Source organism: Saccostrea cucullata, unplaced genomic scaffold (assembly GCF_032062105.1).
Source record: "Saccostrea cucullata isolate Sc308-1 unplaced genomic scaffold, CSIRO_AGI_Scuc_v1 ctg390, whole genome shotgun sequence".
Classification (NCBI taxonomy): Eukaryota; Metazoa; Mollusca; class Bivalvia; order Ostreida; family Ostreidae; genus Saccostrea; species Saccostrea cuccullata.
The window spans coordinates 247,558-266,875 of record NW_026928583.1 but is presented as its reverse complement, the minus strand read 5'-3'; the positions used below and the strand labels follow the sequence as shown (position 1 = coordinate 266,875).

General features: G+C 35.4%; 1 protein-coding gene across 1 annotated transcript; it reads left to right on the top strand.

Annotated features, from left to right (window-relative positions):
- The first annotated feature begins 8 nt into the window (after nt 1-8).
- LOC134278041 (U3 small nucleolar ribonucleoprotein protein MPP10-like) lies at nt 9-16,955 on the top strand. Its single transcript, XM_062760357.1, has 10 exons — nt 9-132; nt 369-1,056; nt 1,341-1,444; nt 1,954-2,197; nt 2,461-2,602; nt 2,857-2,924; nt 5,695-5,829; nt 6,498-6,719; nt 16,398-16,628; nt 16,795-16,955. The coding sequence occupies exons 1-10, from the start codon at nt 50-52 to the stop codon at nt 16,945-16,947; spliced, it is 2,070 nt and encodes a 689-aa protein (XP_062616341.1). The 5' UTR covers nt 9-49; the 3' UTR covers nt 16,948-16,955.
- Nucleotides 16,956-19,318: the final 2,363 nt, after the last annotated feature.

The following is a 19,318-nucleotide window of genomic DNA, read 5'->3' as shown; positions in this document are numbered from 1 at the left end:
CGACATACATATTGGGGAACTGTTTGGTAATTAGTCTTATCAATTAAAGATGGCGACGCACATGGAAAACCTCATGTCAAAAATATTACAGGATTTTTTGCAGTGTACCAGCAAACCTGAAGAGTTTCTGAGGTAAAATAAATACACTTGACCCCCCTCTCTCTCTCTCTTAAAAATATTTTATAAACATTTGCGGATTTTTACAATGTCACTGATTGTACATTCAACAATTTTAGTATATCTGATTCATGTCTATTGCATATCATAGTAGAATGAAGTAGAGTGTATTCAAAGCAGACTTTTTGTGACCTTGGCTGGAAGTCCTTTGGAAGTTAAAATGAATATATGTCACCATGATTTTTTTGCAGTGCACAACCTCAAGTTTTTTCCCAACTGAAGAACATCACAAAGTGTCTGTATGATCTCAGTAAATCTGAAGAGTTTGGTCAAAACTGGAGTGAATCAGCACTTCCCGAGCTTATAGTGGAAAATTTCGACGAAGAGCAGATATGGCAGCAGTTAGAACTTCAGAACAGTGGAGTGATTGATAATTTATTAACAAAAATAAGTCATTTAGTAACAGCTGCAGAGAAACAGCCCACAGAAAAATTAAAAGTTAAAGCAAGCAAAAATAATTCAGTTGACAAGGAAACAGTGAATTTTGGGGAGGATGATGAAGAAGAAGAGGAAGAACTTGTCAGTGATGACAGTGACAGAGTTGTGTTCAAGGGGAATAATGTGTTGGACATGGACAGTGATGATGACAGTGAAATTGACTTCAGATTTCCACAATCCAATCTGGCTCTCATGGAGGATGGGGAATCAGAGTCTGATGATGAGGACCTGATTAATAAAGAGACTTCTAAATCCAAAGGAGTGGAAACCAAGAAGAGGCAGGGGAGGAGTGTGGTGGATGACAAGTTCTTTAAGTTGGCAGACATGGAGAGTTTTCTGGAGCAGGAGGATGCTCGCGAGGAGAGGAGGAGGAGGGGAGAGGAGAGTGAGGAAGATGAAGAAGATGTAGACATGTTCGCAGACATCCCCTCTGATGAAGAGGTTAGGGAGGAACCTTTATTTTTATCTGTTCATTCTTGTGTTTATCAATATTTCTCATGCGTATGTAGATTGTACATGTCATATAGGCACCCAGTCTTGCTAGAGGTTCAAGATGAGATAATTTTTGTCGTGGCATCTTGTAAGGTGTATAAGGAACAAAGGGACATTAACCGAGGCTCTTACTTGAAGGAGTATCAATAATACTTTTATTTTAAAATAGTATTTCATAACAATTTTACTGTTTTTAAATATGTGATATATACAGTGTTGATATATGGTTTCAGGAAGGAGAAAGTGGGAAACAAATGTTCTATGATGACTTCTTTGATCCTCCTGAGGAACTGGAGGATTCAGGCCAACAAAAGAAAAAGTCAAAAGACTCCAAACGGTAACTCTTATGAGACATTTCTGCTTTTTTTTATGATAAATCATGTACTTGGTAGGAACATGTTCCTCTCTCCATATCATTCGAGTCCAAGAAGATAAGATGACCTCCCAGTCATTACTTTGAACCTGTTTTTGAGGAGGAGTTTGAACTCATATTTAAATCTAAAAATCTTTAAACATTTTCTAACAAGTCCACATTGCACTCTAGAGAATGTTTTGAGTTATTAGCTCCTTCATATTGTAATTGATTTGTTCATTTTCATATAATTTAGCATACATGCATTTCCCCAACTATTATACTGTAGAAGTTCACCTACATAAATTATAAAGTCTAACATTTCTATAAACTTTTGAAAGTAAATTGTTAAGTGTTACAAGAAAGGTACCTCAAATGAACAACTAATTGGTCTGTAAGTCTCATGTTAGATATAAGAAAATGCTTTGAGCCATAGAGCAATAAAATGTCATAAATACATGTAATTATGTGCAATAACATTTAAACAAATTTAGACCTAGAATAGACGACCAAGAAGAGGAGGGGGAGGGGGAAATGTTTGAGGAGGAAGAAATGGATGAAGAAGAAGACGAAGATAATGATACTGATGAAGAAGATGCTATTGAAGAGGAGGAAGGCGATGTTCCCAGACAGAGACCTCGAGATCTTCTGGACTCGGACAGTGAAGGTGAAGATCCAGAGGACGTACTGGGCAGAAAACCACAGGAAAAATCAACATTTGAGAAACAGCAAGCCCAGGTGAGGAGATTTGTCCACTCTTTCAAAATCTTGTGTTGTGTGTGTGTGTGGGGGGGGGGGGGGACAGTGGAAAACTATATACCCTTGGATCTTCAATTACGAGGGTATAATAAGACAATATTCATTTCAGAAATGTTCAGATTGTAAAGGATTGTAACATGAAGTTGATTGATACATTATTGTGATGTAGGCAACCTAAATTTTACAATATCAAATAATTGTTTCAAGCCAATCAAATGATGTAGTGTACTTACATTTTTCAGCTCAGGAAAAAAATAACAAAAATGGAGGAGGCAAGTCTAGCAGAAAAACCATGGCAACTGGCGGGAGAAATCGGAGCGACAGATCGACCCGAGAATAGTTTATTAGAAGAACACCTAATGTACGACCAAACTGTTAGACTTCGTAAGTAAAAAAAACACAAATTAGATAGAGCATATAAAAACTTACATGTGTAAATTATCGTTCACTCCATTAACATATCAAGTAAAGATATACATTTATTACAAGATTTTCTTCTATAGAGACAATGACTGTTTTTTTTGTGTGTATGAATCTCATAGATAAAATGAATTTTAAAAAGTTGTGTACTAGAGATGGTGAAGTTTTGATGATTTACTGTGAAAACTGTGACTAATTTAGTAATTATTCTTTTCCAGCCCCAGTGATTACTGAGGAAACAACCCAATCCTTGGAGAGCATCATCATGCAGAGAATCAAAGACAAGGTGAGGTACTACATGTTGTAATGTCGGTTTGTACCTATACAATTCCACCTAAAGAGGAATCTCATATTTTACCTTGCAGACTTTTACAATAGTGAATGCTGCCATAATTTCACAAACGATTATCTTTCCATAAAAAGAGAAAAAAAATCTGCTTCAGTTTGGTTTTTAGCTCTACTGGTCAGAGACCAGAAGAGCTTATGCGATAGTAATGCGTCCGTCGTCCGTCCGTCTGTCTGTCTGTCTGTCTGTCTGTCTGTAAACAATTTTTCAAAATGCTACTCCTCCTACAGTTTTGGTCCGATTTCAATATAACCTGGCACACAAGTAGACTACACCAAGATACATAATTTTGTGCATCGGTTTATGATTTGAAGGTGTTGCCGTGGTTACTAAAAATAGAAATTTCTGTGAAATTCGGTTTATGATTATAACTTGGCACACAAGTAGACTACACTAAGATACATAATTCTGTGCATCAGTTTTTGATTTCGATGAACGGTGTTGCCATGGTTACTAAAAATAGAAATTTCTCTGTGAAATTTTGGTCCAATTTCAATATTACTTGGGACACATGCTACACTAAGATACATAATTTTGTGCATCGGTTTTTGATTTCGATACAGTTTTGTGAAATTCTTTCGATTACTCAGTTTTGGTCCAATTTCAATATTACTTGGCACACAAGTAGACTACACTAAGATACATAATTCTGTGCATCAGTTTTTGATTTCGATGAACGGTGTTGCCGTGGTTACTAAAAATAGAAATTTCTGTTAAATTCTTTCTAAATGCTACTCCTCCTACAGTTTTGGTCCAATTTCAATATTACTTGGGACACAAGTAGACTACACTAAGATACATAATTTTGTGCATCGGTTTTTGATTTCGATGAATGGTGTTGCCGTGGTTACTAAAAATAGAAATTTCTGTGAAATTCTTTCGAAATGCTACTCCTCCCACAGTTTTGGTCCAATTTCAATATTACTTGGCACACAAGTAGACTACACTAAGATACATAATTCTGTGCATGGGTTTTTGATTTCGATTAACGGTGTTGCCGTGGTTACTAAAAATAGAAATTTCTGTTAAATTCTTTCTAAATGCTACTCCTCCTACAGTTTTGGTCCGATTTCAATGTAACTTGGCACACAAGTAGACTACACTAAGACACATAATTCTGTGCATCGGTTTTTGATTTCGATGAATGGTGTTGCCGTGGTTACTAAAAATAGAATTTTCTGTGAAATTCCTTTAAAACACTACTCCTTCTACAGTTTTGGTCTGATTTCAATTTAACTTGGCACACAAGTAGACTACACTAAGATACATTAAATAGTGCATCGGTTTTACAGGGTTCGACACTAACTTTTTTACCTTGGTGGACCACAGGTCCACTTGTCAAAAATTATTGGTGGACCTTCTTAATATCTGGTGGACCTTTATAAATGTTTTTATTTAATGAATGAATCATTACACAAGGCATTAATTAAAACTAACTTTAATATATACCGATTCCAGACAGACCAATAAAGCATAAATCTAACCATTCAACAGAATCAAATCAACATTAAGGACTAGTAAGAATTTTTTCAGAAATATTGTAAAACTTAAAAAAACAATTAATCTACAAACCAACGAAATATTTTAATAATTATTATTAAATCAAATTACAATGGTGAAAACCTGCATTTATTTCGCTTCCACAGGTAGATTAAATATGAAACTCCAATTACATGTATTAATTAATTTGTTTACCGGTAATTATTAAACAAGTGAATTTTTCATGTATCCCTGGCTAGATCATTTTTTTTTACTACAGTGCAAAACTGACATAGGTACATGTATCTGTATTAATTAATTATTTTCTAAATTTATTATTTATTCAAATAAGTAGTGAAATAATATGTATATCAAGAAAAGAAAATGAAGCTGCAGATAATAGTTAATTACGCCTGTTTGAACATCTATTTAAAAAAAAAAAACAATGCATAACTGCAGCTGTCAATCAATTCTAATTATCTCTGTGTGCGTTCAGGCGTGAAGCGATTTCCTGTTACCCAGTGTAATTTTCACACCTTTCTGTGCATTACGTAAACAGAGGAGAGACTGGCTAATTTGGCACAGATTTTACATGCTTTATTCAAGGTCCGTGTTGAATGTTCTTGCATCTCAATATTATTGTTAATATTGGAGTTTTCAAATTTACATGTAAAATATATCTAGTTGCTTGCCCCCCCCCACCTCATTACCTAAACATTATTTACATGTATATTTAATTCTGTATAATATAGGTATGGAGGAATTAATAATTTGAGTTACGGATTTCGATTTAAAGAAAAAGAAACCCTGAAATTTCACTGTCTTTGAATATGGTGTTTAAATTTTAAGTGGACCGACGGTCCACCTAGTCCTGAACATTTGGTGGACCTTCCAATTTTTTGGTGGACTCGGGCCGCCGGTCTACCGTTAGTGTCGAACCCTGGTTTTTGATTTTGATGAATGATGTTGCCATTAGTACTAAAAATAGAAATGTCCATGAAATTCCTTTAAAATATCACTCCTTCTACAGTTTTGGTCTGATTGCAATGGCTTCTTTTCTTATCCTTTGTTATAAGTACAAACCAGTAGAGCTACAGTCTCGACAGAGACTTCTGGTTTTTATTCTGTCCATAAACAAAGCATTTTTTTTCCAATTTTTATTTTTTTTTTGGGGGGGGCAACTGAAGATCATTCAATGAAAGCTTCTTTCATAAAACATATTATTTAACAGGCCTTTGATGATGTGGAGAGGAAAGTGAAACCCAAAGAGAATCCATTTGAGTATAAGAAGAGGATTGTACTGGACCAGGAGAAGAGCAAAATCAGTCTGGGGGAGGTGTATGAGCAGGAATATCTCAAACAACAGGTAGGTGATCAAGAATATCTCATACAACAGGTAGGTGAGCAGGTATCTCAACAGGTGAGTGAACAGAAATATCTCAAACAATAGGAAGGCAAGCGGAGCCACACAACTACAGGCTGATGAGTAGAAATATCTCAAACAGCATCTACAAACAGATGAGCAGGAATATCTTAAATAAATAGAGGTACATATAAGTGAGAAGGTATAACAACATATCATCAGAAAATCAGAAGGAATATCTCATAATAGACATTAAGTGAGCAGGGATATCTTTAACAGCCTCCAGTGCTAGGTAAGCAACAGTACATGTAACTTAAAACAACAGGGACATGTAAAGGAGCAGGTACATCTCAAATGATCAGTACTGATAAATTATATCCAAGATTTACAAAGTAAAAGCGGGGTTTGGAGTCACAGGAATCTCAGATTATTGAAGATGTCACCAACAAAATGTAGAATATATAATGTAGTAAGAGTTCTGTATCAAAATTATTGATTTCATGGACTTAAATTGAAAACATCAATAAAAGCTTTCATTTAATTAGACTGTAACAGGTACAAATTCATTTGTTAGGAAGAGAATGGTTACTCAGGTGAGCATTGTGGATCATGAGCCTCTTGTTTTTAAAACTGATATTGTGTTTAAATTGAATGTGATCTTTATTCTACAGAAGGAGGAGGGGGAAGAGAAGACAGACCCTCAACACGAGGAAATCAAATCAATGATGCAGTCCCTCTTTGTCAAACTGGACGCTCTGTCCAACTTCCATTACACCCCCAGGGCTGCGGCTCCGGAGGTGAAGATTGTGACCAACCTACCATCAATAATGATGGAGGAAGTGGCTCCCGTAACCCAGGGCGACGGAACTCTGCTGGCTCCAGAGGAAATCAAGGTTAGAGACTTTTATTTAATGTTGCTATCCCCTTAAAGAGCACATTATCTTAAGTACCAGTCCACATAAAAATCAGACAAAACTGTAAAAAAGTGATATATGAAGGTTCTCAGAATTTGATGATTTTTCACTCATAGATTTATTTTGAAGTATGAACAATGTATGTAAAATGAAAAATGTTTTGAGTCATGGTAACCATGGAAACCCGGCCAAAGAAATTTCCTTAGCAACCGGCGGATTTTTCAGTGTTGAAGGACAAAAAATCACCTATCTTTGAGGCTTAAAACAACACGTAAATACTATGAGAATTATTCTTACATATGGGTGTTACAAAGATACACATTTATTGTGTTCTAATAATGTAATAAAAAATATTTAGGTCTTAAGTCAGTTCTGTGGTAGACATTGGAAGGTACACATGTTTTACAAGTTTTGCTGATTCAGCATTTTTCGTGATTTTGGCAATATTCAAGGCCAAATTTTAAAAGATGGCCAGATTAATACACTTGTTGCATGTATCTCACATAAAAGCAGAGGTATTTCTCTTTTAGAATTTGAAGTCAAATCCATGGGCTCTTTTGAAAATCGAATCTGTTGCCTAGCAACAAAAATGGGCTTTTTGATGCATAAAATGAGAAACAATGTAAAAAGTTTACGGAAAAATCATATGAATGGTTATTTATGATAAACGAGATACAAATTTTAAAATAGTATAATTAAATTCGGTCTCCCTAGCATATTATTGAATATTGCATAATTCTTTATCTCCATAGCAACGACAGGTTCTCCATAGCAACAAGGCAAAGAAAGGTAATTTTGGCGTGTATTCGTGTAATCTTATTAAGACTTATTCAAAATAAGTCAGAAAAATCCGGTTGAGCAAAATTGGCAATGAAATGTTGGTTTTATTATTGTTATTTTTTGGGGGTACTTTTAAATCAACCCATATGGCAAGGATTCCGTGTACATGACAACCAAAGTTCCTATGTCTTCTGTAAAACAGATTTGACTTTGGGATTGTATTGTTTGTCATGGAATTGGATATTCAAGTAATATGCTGATAATTGCATGGTTATAGTGCGGAAAGACTTTAAAATGTTGTATCAGGTTATTGAATATTGTTCAATGAATTATTTCCATAGCAACAACACCACTCCCCTAGCAACGACACAAAGAAGGATATGGAGATAACAAACAGTATTCAATCTCAACGTCCATTAAACAATATACAAAATAAGAGCAGAGCAAACACGGACCTCCGAAACATCAGAGGTGGGATCAGGTGCCATGGAGGAATGAGCATCCCCTGCCGACTGGTCACACCCGCCGTGTGCTCTTTGTCATGATAAGGAAATAACGGAAAAAATCCGTTATCAATTCAGAGTATAAATAATGGATTAACAATTGGTATGAAAAACGTCAGTCAGCCTTTGACTCAATGATAAATTGTATTTGCTGACAAGGTCATTGTATCGACCATAGAATTTACGAAATGATGACTTTAAACGAGACTGTTGATATTCTTGTTTCATCAACTTGCTTGTCAATAATTTACCTCGTTTAAGAAATTGTTCATACGTAGAGCACGCTCTTGCGTATCGAATCAACTGAGATATGTATAAGAAAGAAAGATATATATATATATAAAGAAAGTTTGACGCATATTCATATTAACTGTAAGTCTTTATCTTAATCACGTCATGAAGAAAAAAATGATGTTGAAATGTTTGTTTTTCGAAAGTATTTTTAAACTCATTTAATCCATAACAACTATTTCTAGCACATTACTCAGCAAACAATGTTACATTTTCAGTATGGGATACTCTGTAGTCGTTATTCATAATATTGAAAGATAAGGCACTCGTCATAGATTTCTCAGAAAGTATTACAATGTATGAATTAATTCCTCATGAAAATGAATGGATAAATAAAACAAGAGGCCCACGGGCCTTATAGGTCACCTGAGTATCATGTAACAACTTTCCAGCGATTGTATTTGGTTCGTGTTTTAAGCCAAAAGCCATGAAATTCACAAATTTTGAAAGAGGCACCATTGCTTATCAAAGGGCAGATTTCAAAGCATTAATTTATTTTTAGTCAAAGTACCCCCCTGGTACCCCTGACCCAGCGGCCCTGAAATTATCTATTTTGAAAGAGGCCCCTTTCTTCATTATAAGGCCAGCATTTTTGTTTAGGTTTAGTTATGAACATGAGAATCAAAAAGTCCCGAAGGAGAAGGAAATAAAAAAAAATTAATAAATCAATTATTAACATTTGTACATTCTTTTTTTATGCTATCCTAATAGGCTCTTAACCACTGGACACACAATGCTTACAAATAGGAAAGTAGAACATTTAATTGCTTATTTCATCATCTGCCAGTTTGGGCCAGTTATATAACTTTTGTGATGTTGATCAAACTATATTTTAAAAAATCAATTCTTTAAAAGTCTTTCAATATATCTTCATTTTTTTAATATGTGTTAGGTGAATGTGTAGACATTGTTCTAAAATTTACTTGATGCCTAAAATTATAATTCCTATCATGAAACAGACAGGGAGTATTGCGGAGTAGGGTGAACATTTTTTCAATTAAGTTTAAAATAATTTTTCTGGCTGATACAAATGATACTACATGCCTGTATATATTTGTATATTCTTGCCTTTTAATAGTTGAATTTTTTTATTTCTTCAGGTTATTGTTTATTTCTTCCTCAAATGGACTTAACTTCTCCCATAGTTTTATTCATTACATCTGATGCATAAGCAACCCTTTTCTAAAGAATGATGCTTAGACTGTAAGCTATAACAGAGACCTAAACAATGTCGCTGGCAATATGCAATAGCTACCACGGGCAGTTTAAAACCTGGGGGAGGAAAATAATTTACAGACATTTACTTTTGAAACGAATACATGATTATCTCACCAGCATGTCATTGTGCAACAAAGTCGTCAGCATTTTATTTGTCCTTTGAACGGGTGAAACGTTTTGAATGGCACTCTTGTCGATGAATTTTACACTAAACCAAGCTATCTTCTCAGATCTAGCTTCATTTACCCGCCGTTTCATCGTAAAACCGGAAGTACGAGTTCGTAAATTTGAAATCTCGATCCCGACTCAAATTTGACATTGGAAAGAAATTTTTTTATATTTTTTTCTGAAAATCCAAAACCTTGAGCGGAGGGTTTGTAAAACTGAAAATAAAATAAATCCTGGCCTTAAATATGTAATTAGATCATTAGCATATTGACCAGGAGCAAAGAATAAGATGTTCAAAGAATTCATGCATTTCACTATATAATCATTAGAGCTCCACCCTAAAACAAGAACCCCTGACCCTGGGGCCATAAAATTCACAATTTTGGTAGAGGCACTCTTGCTCGTCATAACTATGCACTTAGTTAATCTATTTAATACTCAGGAGCAGAGAAGAAAATTTTCAAAGAATTCATTTATTTTCACTATATAATCAAAAGAGCCCCTCCCTAACACCAGAACCCCTGACCCTGGGGCCATAAAATTCACAATTTTGGTAGAGGCACTCTTGCTCATCAAAACTTTGCACTTAGTTAGTCTATTTAATACCTAGGAGCAGAGAAGAAGATTTTCAAAGAAATAATGCATTTTCAGTATATACTTATTTAGCCCCGCCCTAGCACTAGAACCCCTGACCCCAGGGCCATGAATTTCACAATTTTGGTAGAGGACTTAATGCTGATTACAATCATGCAAACAGTTTGACTGCTTGATGTCCAGGAGTAAAGAAGAAGATTTTTAAAGATTACACAAATTTTAGTGGTTTTGGCCCCACCCCTCAGGCCCCAGGGGGGCAGGGATTATGAAATTCAAAATTTTTGTTCCCCTTCAGCCATAGATGCTTTGTGCCAAATTTGGTTGAAATTGGATCAGTGGTTGCAGAGAAGAAACTGAAAATGTTCAAATGTTAACGCACGACGAACGACGACGGACGAAAACAGATAATGAATAACGTCACTATGGAAATATTTCCAATGATATTTCCAATTGAATAGGAAGATCAGGTTTTAATTATTTTATTGATACTTGTCATAGATTGGAGAGGTTTTTTTTTCAAACAAAAAGAACGGTTCGCGGTAGCTCAAAGGTAGCACCTACTGCCTCCCACAGTGGGATTCGAACCCGCGACGTAAGGATCAGTGACTCTAGTGAAGACGCTCTAACCACTGCTCCATGAGGGCGACGCGGCACATTAAAATAAATCAAAATGAAAGAAAAAGTGAGCTAGCTCACATACCCCACGCTCCCCCAAAACTTGACAGTGATACACATAATGAAAGGCACAGCTAGTGCACTTTAAATACATAGTATAGATCAAAAAGGGCAATACATGTAATTGCAAAAAATTTTCACATCAAAATGTCTTGCATATAAGGACATTTAAATGTGGAATGAAGTTTCTAGATAAATAATGGAATCAAAATTTCTTGGCATTATACAAATCCAAACATTAATTTGAAGTGGTTGGGGGGGGGGGGGAGAAATTTTCTTGAATAATAGGCAAAACTCTTTGGGATAAAATAATGGAATATGTCCTAAATATCTGCATAGGTGGAAGAAACTATGTACAACAGTTTAAGAGGAGTGGTGCTGACAAACTGTTCATCTGTATATTCAAAATATGGCCAAAAAGTCTAAGTTGGAAAGTGTGGAAATTCCCGGAAAAATAAAGGAATCGGAATTTCCTGGTAATATGCACATCTACATATTGTGTTCTAAATATCTACAAAGTTTAACGATATTCTGTCCAGTGGTTTATGAGGAGCTGCGCTGACAATCTGTTCATCTCTATATAAAAGGTATGGCCAAAAAGTCTAAGTTGGAAAGTGTGGAAATTCCCGGAAAAATAACGGAATCAGAATTTCCTGGTAATATGCACATCTAAATATTGTGTCCTAAATATCTGCAAAGTTGGACGAAATTCTGTGCAGTGGTTTATGAGGAGTTGCGCTGACAAACTGTTTATCTCTATATAAAAGGTATGGCCAAAAACCTAAGTATTTAGTGCGGAAAGTCCCAGAAAAAATAATGGAATCAGAATTTCCTGGAAATATGCACATCTACATATTGTGTCCTAAGTACCTGTAATGTTTGACGAAATTCTGTGCAGCGGTTTATGAGGAGTTGCGCTGACAAACTGTTCATCTCTATATTCAAGGTATGGCCAAATGCCTGAGTTAAAAAGTGCGGAAATTCATGGAAAAAATAATGGAATTGGAATTTCCTGGGAATATGCACATCTACACATTATGTCCTAAATACCTGCAAAGTTTGACGAAATTCTGTGCAGCAGTTTATGAGGAGTTGCGCTGACAAACTGTTCACCTCTATATTCAAGGTATGGCCAAATGCCTAAGTTAAAAAGTGCGGAAATTCCCGGAAAAAATAATGGAATCGGAATTTCCTAGTAATATGCACATCTACACATTGTGTCCTAAATATCTGCAAAGTTTGACGAAATTCTGTGCAGCGGTTTATGAGGAGTTGCGCTGACAAACTGTTCATCTCTATATTCAAGGTATGGCCAAATGCCTAAGTTAAAAAGTGCGGAAATTCCCGGAAAAAATAATGGAATCGGAATTTCCTGGTAATATGCACATCTACACATTATGTCCTAAATACCTGCAAAGTTTGATGAAATTCTGTGCAGCGGTTTATGAGGAGTTGCGCTGACAAAAAAAGAGGACTGACTGACGGACTGACTGACTGACTGACTGACTGACTGACTGACGGACGGGTCAAAAACATTATACCTCCCGCAACTAGTTGCGTGGGGTATAATAAGAAAAGTCACATCGCAGTCAGTTACGGCTATTTACGTAAAATTGAAGTTTACACCATTTGAAAGAAATATTGCAAGATGTCCAAAGCTAGATCAAATACAAATGAATTTAAAACATGGGTAGTCACACAAGTAGAAACTTTATTTTTGTATATTGTTTGGTGAGATTTGCATTAATGCAGTGCAAACATATTTTAAAAATTATGCAAATGATGGTCAGAGGGTCATCCTCATGTATCTGGTTAGTTCATATCTTAAAATGGAAATATTATGCAACAAAATCAAAATAATTGACACCAAACTCATCCATGTAACACAGGGCCCAATGGCCACATCGCTCACCTGAGCACTGTGGCTAGGAAAAATCAATTCAGCATGTTCAGTAAATGCCTAAAGGTCCCGATCTTAACAGAAGGGGGGGGGATGATTTGAACAAACTTGAATCTATGCATACTTGAATCTACACTAAGGGTGCTTATATATTTTTGACTAACTGTGGCTTTATTCCAAATAAGTTATGTACTTTTGTGGTCCCACCAAATCCTGGGGGTCATGATTTTAACAATTCTTTATCTAAACTACCTGAGGATGCTAACATTTGAACAAGACCAATCAAAATTTTTACATATTTTTCCTATATATTCCTATGTAAAACTTTGATCATCCATTGTGGCTGTACCCCCGAGGGTCATGATTTGAACAAATTTGAATCTACATTACCTGAGGATGCTCCATATACACATGACCAATCATGGCTTTGCTGTTATTAAGAAGAAGATTTTTCCTATATATTCCTATGTAAAATGTTGGTCGTCCATTGTGGCTCTACCCTACCACCAGGGTTCATGACTTGAATAAACTTGAATGTACACTACCTGAGGATGCTTCTACATATGTTTCATCTTTCCTGGCCCAAAGTTTTTACATTGATACCAGTAATTTATATTGATATGGTGGCAAGAAGTATTATAAAATTCAAGTCCATTCCCCTCCCTTCCCCAAGTAAACTTTTGAGTGCTGAGCTGATTTGTTTTTACCTAGCCAATGTGCTCAGGTGAGCAATGTTGGAGGTTGCTCCCACTACTTTGATATGCGTTGCTATGGGCCTGTTTTCTGGATAATAGCGTTTGAAGCTCCAGAGCTACAGATTCCTTGTGAACTGAATAAGTGTCAGCTTCCCAACAACAAGTTAAAGATACAAGCTTATAAATATCTTATCTTTTGAAAAATGGAAATTATCTCAAATGAACACAATATATGCTAGATAAACATTACCAGGGTTAAGGATTTTATTAGGTGTACACAATTTTGTGTGCTTGCTCATTTCGTATTCATGTTTTCTTTCACTGCATTTAATTCCAGTATTTTGCATAGGATTTCCGACATGCTTAAAATTTCAATTCCGACAATTTTATTTCATTTCCGACATTTTTGTATTTCTTGGATATCTGCAGGATCCCTTACTGACAATTTTTTTGCTTGCCAAACAGCTGGAAATAAAATTTTTAATAATTTTTTTTCATGTTCAAAAAATAAAAACATATTTATAATTTAATACATTCTTATACAAGTAGCAATATTACTTAAATTAATATCTTTTCCTCTGCTACATGTACAGGCGTAATTGTGATGTGTTTGATTAAAAACATCCTACTGTCTTTTTGAGAATTCCTTCAACGATGATTGTTTTTTCTATGGCCGTGTAAGAGGCGGGGGGGGGGGGGGGGGGGGGCGCTATTATGCCGATACTTAGCTATAGAATACTATTGAAAACTTCACTACAATATACATGTGCCCCCTCAATAATAATAATATCTGACGAACTTCTATTTTTTGGTTTGTTTGCCAAGGAATTTTCGGTTGTTGATAGTGCCCAAACTGAAAATATATGGTTGTAACCCCCACCCCCACCCCCGAAATTGCTTACTAAGGGTCTGTATTTACCAGAAGTGGTTTCTGTATGCCTTTTAATTTCCATCCTTGCATATCTGAGTTCAAACTTAAAACTGCACTTTAAAAGGGAGATGAGCCTCTGAAAATTTCAGGTCACCTGAGTCTTTCAGGTGACCTATTGCTATCTCTGTTTGTTCATCGTCGTACGTCATTCGGCGGTCGTAAACATTTGAACATTTTTAGCTTCTTCTCTGGAACCACTGAACCAATTTCAACCAAATTTGAAATAACCCATCTATGGGTAAAAGAGGAACACAAGATTGTGAATTTCAGGGTCCCTGAGGCCTGAGGGGTGGGACCAAAACCACTAAAGTTAATGTAGTCTTTAAAAATCTTCTTTACTTCTAGACATCAAGCAGTGAAACTGTTTGAATGATTGTAATAAGCATTGAGTCCTCTATGCTGTACCATTAGTAAAATTCTTTGCCCCAGGGTCAGGGGTTCTATATGCTAGGGCTGGGTTAAATAGATTATATAGTGAAAATACATTATTTCTTTGAAAATCTTCTTCTCTGCTCCTGGGTAAAATTAATTAAGTACATAGTTACCATAAGAAAGAATTCCTTTGAAAAATACATAGTTATGGTGAGGAAGGGTGCCTCATCTAAAATCGTGAACTTCATGGCCCCAGGGTCAGGAGTTCTGGTGTTAGGGTGCAGGGCTCTTTTGATTACATGGTAAACATGCATTTTTAAAATGAAAATTCTTCTTCTCTGTCCCTGGGTATTAAACAACTAACTACATGCGTAGTTACAATGATAAAGAGTGCCTCTTTGAAAATTGTGAATTTCATGGCCAAATTAAAGGATCAGGTTGTGAATTTCATGGCGCAAGGACAAGGATTTCTGGTGTTACTTAGGGTGGGGCTCTAATCATCAAATGGTGAAATTGCAATAAATTTTTGATAATTAATCTTCTTCTTTGCTCCCAGGTATTTAACAAACAACTACAGACATATAGTTATGATATAGCTATGATCGTTCTTCCAGGATTGTGAATTCCAAGCCCCCCGGAACAGGGGTATCATAGAGGGCTGGGGTTGGGGAGTGTCTTTGACTATTAACTAAAAATGAATTATTTCTTTGAAATCCACTCCATGATGTTAATAAAACATTTTTGATGAGCAAGAATTGTGAAATGTGTGGACCTGAGGGTCAGGGGTTCTTGTGGGTTGGGGACACTACTGAGTAATGCTGAATATTACTTAGAGTGTTTGAAATGCATTTTTATTCCCCTACTCTGTCTATAGTTATAAAGTTACCCAACTACAAAACTTGTAAAACATGTGTACCTTCCAATGTCTACCACAGAACTGACTTAAGACCTAAATATTTTTTATTACATTATTAGAACAAAATAAATGTGTATCTTTGTAACACCCATAAGTAAGAATAATTCTCATGGTATTTACGTGTTGTTTTAAGCCTCAAAGATAGGTGATTTTTTGTCCTTCAACACTGAAAAATCCGCCGGTTGCTAAGGAAATTTCTTTGGCCGGGTTTCCATGGTTACCATGACTCAAAACATTTTTCATTTTACATACATTGTTCATACTTCAAAATAAATCTATGAGTGAAAAATCATCAAATTCTGAGAACCTTCATATATCACTTTTTTACAGTTTTGTCTGATTTTTATGTGGACTGGTACTTAAAAAGATTCAATCACTATTATCATTAAAGTTACATTAAAGTATGATTTTTTGGCTGACTAGTGACAGATTGCTTCATGTATCTAGAATTTCACTGTAATTAATAATTAAAGAAGAATGTACAATGTTTTAGATAAGGCCTATAAGGAAAGACTGGATTGATATTCACTAAGAATGTACATAAAAGAAAATTAAAAGTTGAAAGGAATAGAGTGGATTAAATATTACATGTAATACAAATCGGGAAATTACAGGATAAAAAGAAAGGTGAACTGAAAGGAAAAACAGAAGAGACGGAAACTGATAAGAAATCTCAGAGACGGAATAAAAAGACTGAGAAGAGGAAACGACAACGAGAGAAGAAGAGGCGTCAGGCCTTAGTGGAGAAATTGAATCCAGGCCTAGGAAACAAATATAGCAAGGAAAAGGCCATCAAAGAGCTAGAGAAAAGCAGCAAGTCAGGGTCAGGGGTCACCATGCTCAAGGTCAGGGTCATATATTGAATAAAACTTGCATTTCTATTTTGAAGAATGTTTGAAATGTTTTATAAAATAATGTCATTAAAATTCTATAATCTAAAGCTTTTATGTTAAATTTTGCATTATATTGATAGAGTTGACATTTAATCCATTATAACTTATGTAATTATAGGAGGACAAGACTGCCGGCAAACAGAAACTTGGATCCTCCCGTTCATTTTTCACACAACTACAAGAGGATGCTCAGTCACAGATCAAAAAGAGAAAAGCTGGTCCCAGCAGTAAAAAAACTGTACAGAAATCTGCTAAGATATATAAATTATGATATTATGATGTCTTGGTTTTACTTTATATTATTCTGCTGACTCAGCATATTGCCAAATTATAGAGGAATCCCAGCCGAAGCCCTATCTTTGGGGAATGCAGATAAACTTCCAGGAACTACTTGTATAAGTGTTGATGTACAGAAAAAACAAGGTGTTTGTGAAACACTGATGCCTGACAAAGGTTAAAAGTTTCTCAAGTCAAAATCAAAGGTCAAGGGTTAAGAGATAAAAAGAATTGTAAGCAAGGTATTCATGTCATACACGTGAAATATCAATGTTTGAGCCCCAACAGTCACAGCTTGTGGGTGAGGTTAGTTTTTGTGGAGAAACAGACAGAGAGACAGACAGAGCCGATACTGTATGATCCCAATCTTTGAAAAGGTGGCATTAAAATACAAATTTTACATTTTATAATGATACAGTCAAATATATGCTAGAATTCTGCAATGAAATGAAAACCATATTGCCTATAGATCTGTGTTTACAGTCCATCTGTTAACACACCTCTAACTTTTCAGCTAATAAATGTTTGTATTTAAGTGGATTGAAGATTTGACAAAAACAATTTCAAAAACAGCATGAAGTCCAACAATAAACAAGCAAATTCAAAGAATTGTGGTCCCCCACTTTTGGTGTCTTTGTGGGTGAGATGTCATTTTTATGACATATTTTGTCTAAATAATATGAACACTCTATCGTATATAATTTATTTAGAAATTATCACTGAAGTTGATTTTTTTTTATAAATAGGGTCATTAATGAAGGTCAAGGGGTAAGAAATCATAGCATGCTCAAAATATCTTTGATACAGGTAATGCACATGTCACAAGAAATACGATTGTGAAATACAAAATCCCTAGCACCATCTGTTCAAAAGTTATGGTCAAGGATAAATATTTGAAAGGTATGCCTAACTCCAAGGTGAAAGGGTCTGTCAGTGACTTGTTGATTTCTTAAAAAAAGGTAACAAGTAATACATATGTGAAGGATGAAAATCCTAACCCTAACTGTTCAATAGTTATGGCCAAGGTAAAAGTTTTTGAAAAGTAGGTTAAACTCCAAGGTCAAGGTCAAAGGGTCAAAGTTCGTGGTATCCAATGAAAGATCTTCTCACAAGAATTAGATGTGAATTATAAAAGCCCTAGCCCTTACTATTCAAAAGTTATGATCAAGGTTAAAGTTTTTTCATAAGTACGGAAATCTCCAAGGTTTAAAGTCAAAAGGTCAAAGTATTTGGTTTCCAATGAAAGGTCTTGTCACAAAGAATACATATGTGAAGTATGAAAGTCCTAGTATCTACCAATCAAAAGTTATGACGAAGGTCAAAGTTTTTGAAAAGTAGGTCTTACTCCAAGGTCAAGGTCAAAGGGTCAAAGTTCGTGATATCCAATGAAAGGTCTTATTACAAGAATTACATATGTGAAGTATAAGCCCTAGCCCTAACCATTCAAAAGTTATGGTCATGGTTAAAGTTTTTTCATAAGTACAGAAATCTCCAAGGTCAAGGTCAAAGTTGTTGGTATCCAATGAAAGGTCTTGCCACAAAGAATACATATGTGAAATATGAAAGTCCTAGTATCTACCGTTCAAAAGTTGTGACCAAGGTCAAAGTTTTTGAAAAGAAGGTCAAACTCCAAGATCATGACAACATTTCTATTCATAAAAATTAGCATCTTCCCACAAAGACACCGAAAGTGGGGGACCACACTTCTTTGAATTAGCTTGTTCTATTTATAGGTACTTCTATGCCCTATGCTTCCAGTGTGTTTCGTTGTACCAGTCAAGGTTTCAGATGCTGCAATTTCAGCTAAAGAATGTCAAGGTTAATGTTTTTTGTGCAGATCTTGTTTCAAAGTAATCACATACATGTAGATCTATGTTGACCAAACTTACATGGGTGATACATCTAAGGATACATGCTACCAGACTTGCTTCAGATGCTGATTCTGACCTACATTTTCGAAATAAGTGAACAGGTTACAAGTTTTTGGAGCAGGTCTCATTTCCATTAAGAAGCTATGAGACCTATGTTGACCAAACTTGCATGGATGATAATCATGATACATCTAAGGGTGCACACTACCAGGCTTGCTTCAGATGCTGGATCTAACCTACATTTTCTTGATGAGAGAACAGGTTCAAAATTTTTGGAGCAGGTTCATTTTAAAGTAACTATGAGCCCTATGTTGACAAAACCTGCACAGATGATACATATAAGGAGCACACTATCAGGCTTGCAGGTGAGTGATTTTGGGATGTGCACTTCTAGATAATTAATTTAATTTGAGACTTACTTAAAGACAAACATTCGTTGAGGTGAGCTCTGTTATCTCTGATTACCTATGTTTTTTTCAAAAAAGTTCAAACACA

Coding starts and splice junctions, on each gene's coding strand:
- LOC134278041 (XM_062760357.1), top strand. CDS start 50: ATGGCGACGCACATGGAAAACCTCATGTCAAAAATATTACAGGATTTT. Junction 133..368: donor AAACCTGAAGAGTTTCTGAG/GTAAAATAAATA, acceptor ATTTTTTTGCAG/TGCACAACCTCAAGTTTTTT. Junction 1,445..1,953: donor AAGTCAAAAGACTCCAAACG/GTAACTCTTATG, acceptor AAACAAATTTAG/ACCTAGAATAGACGACCAAG.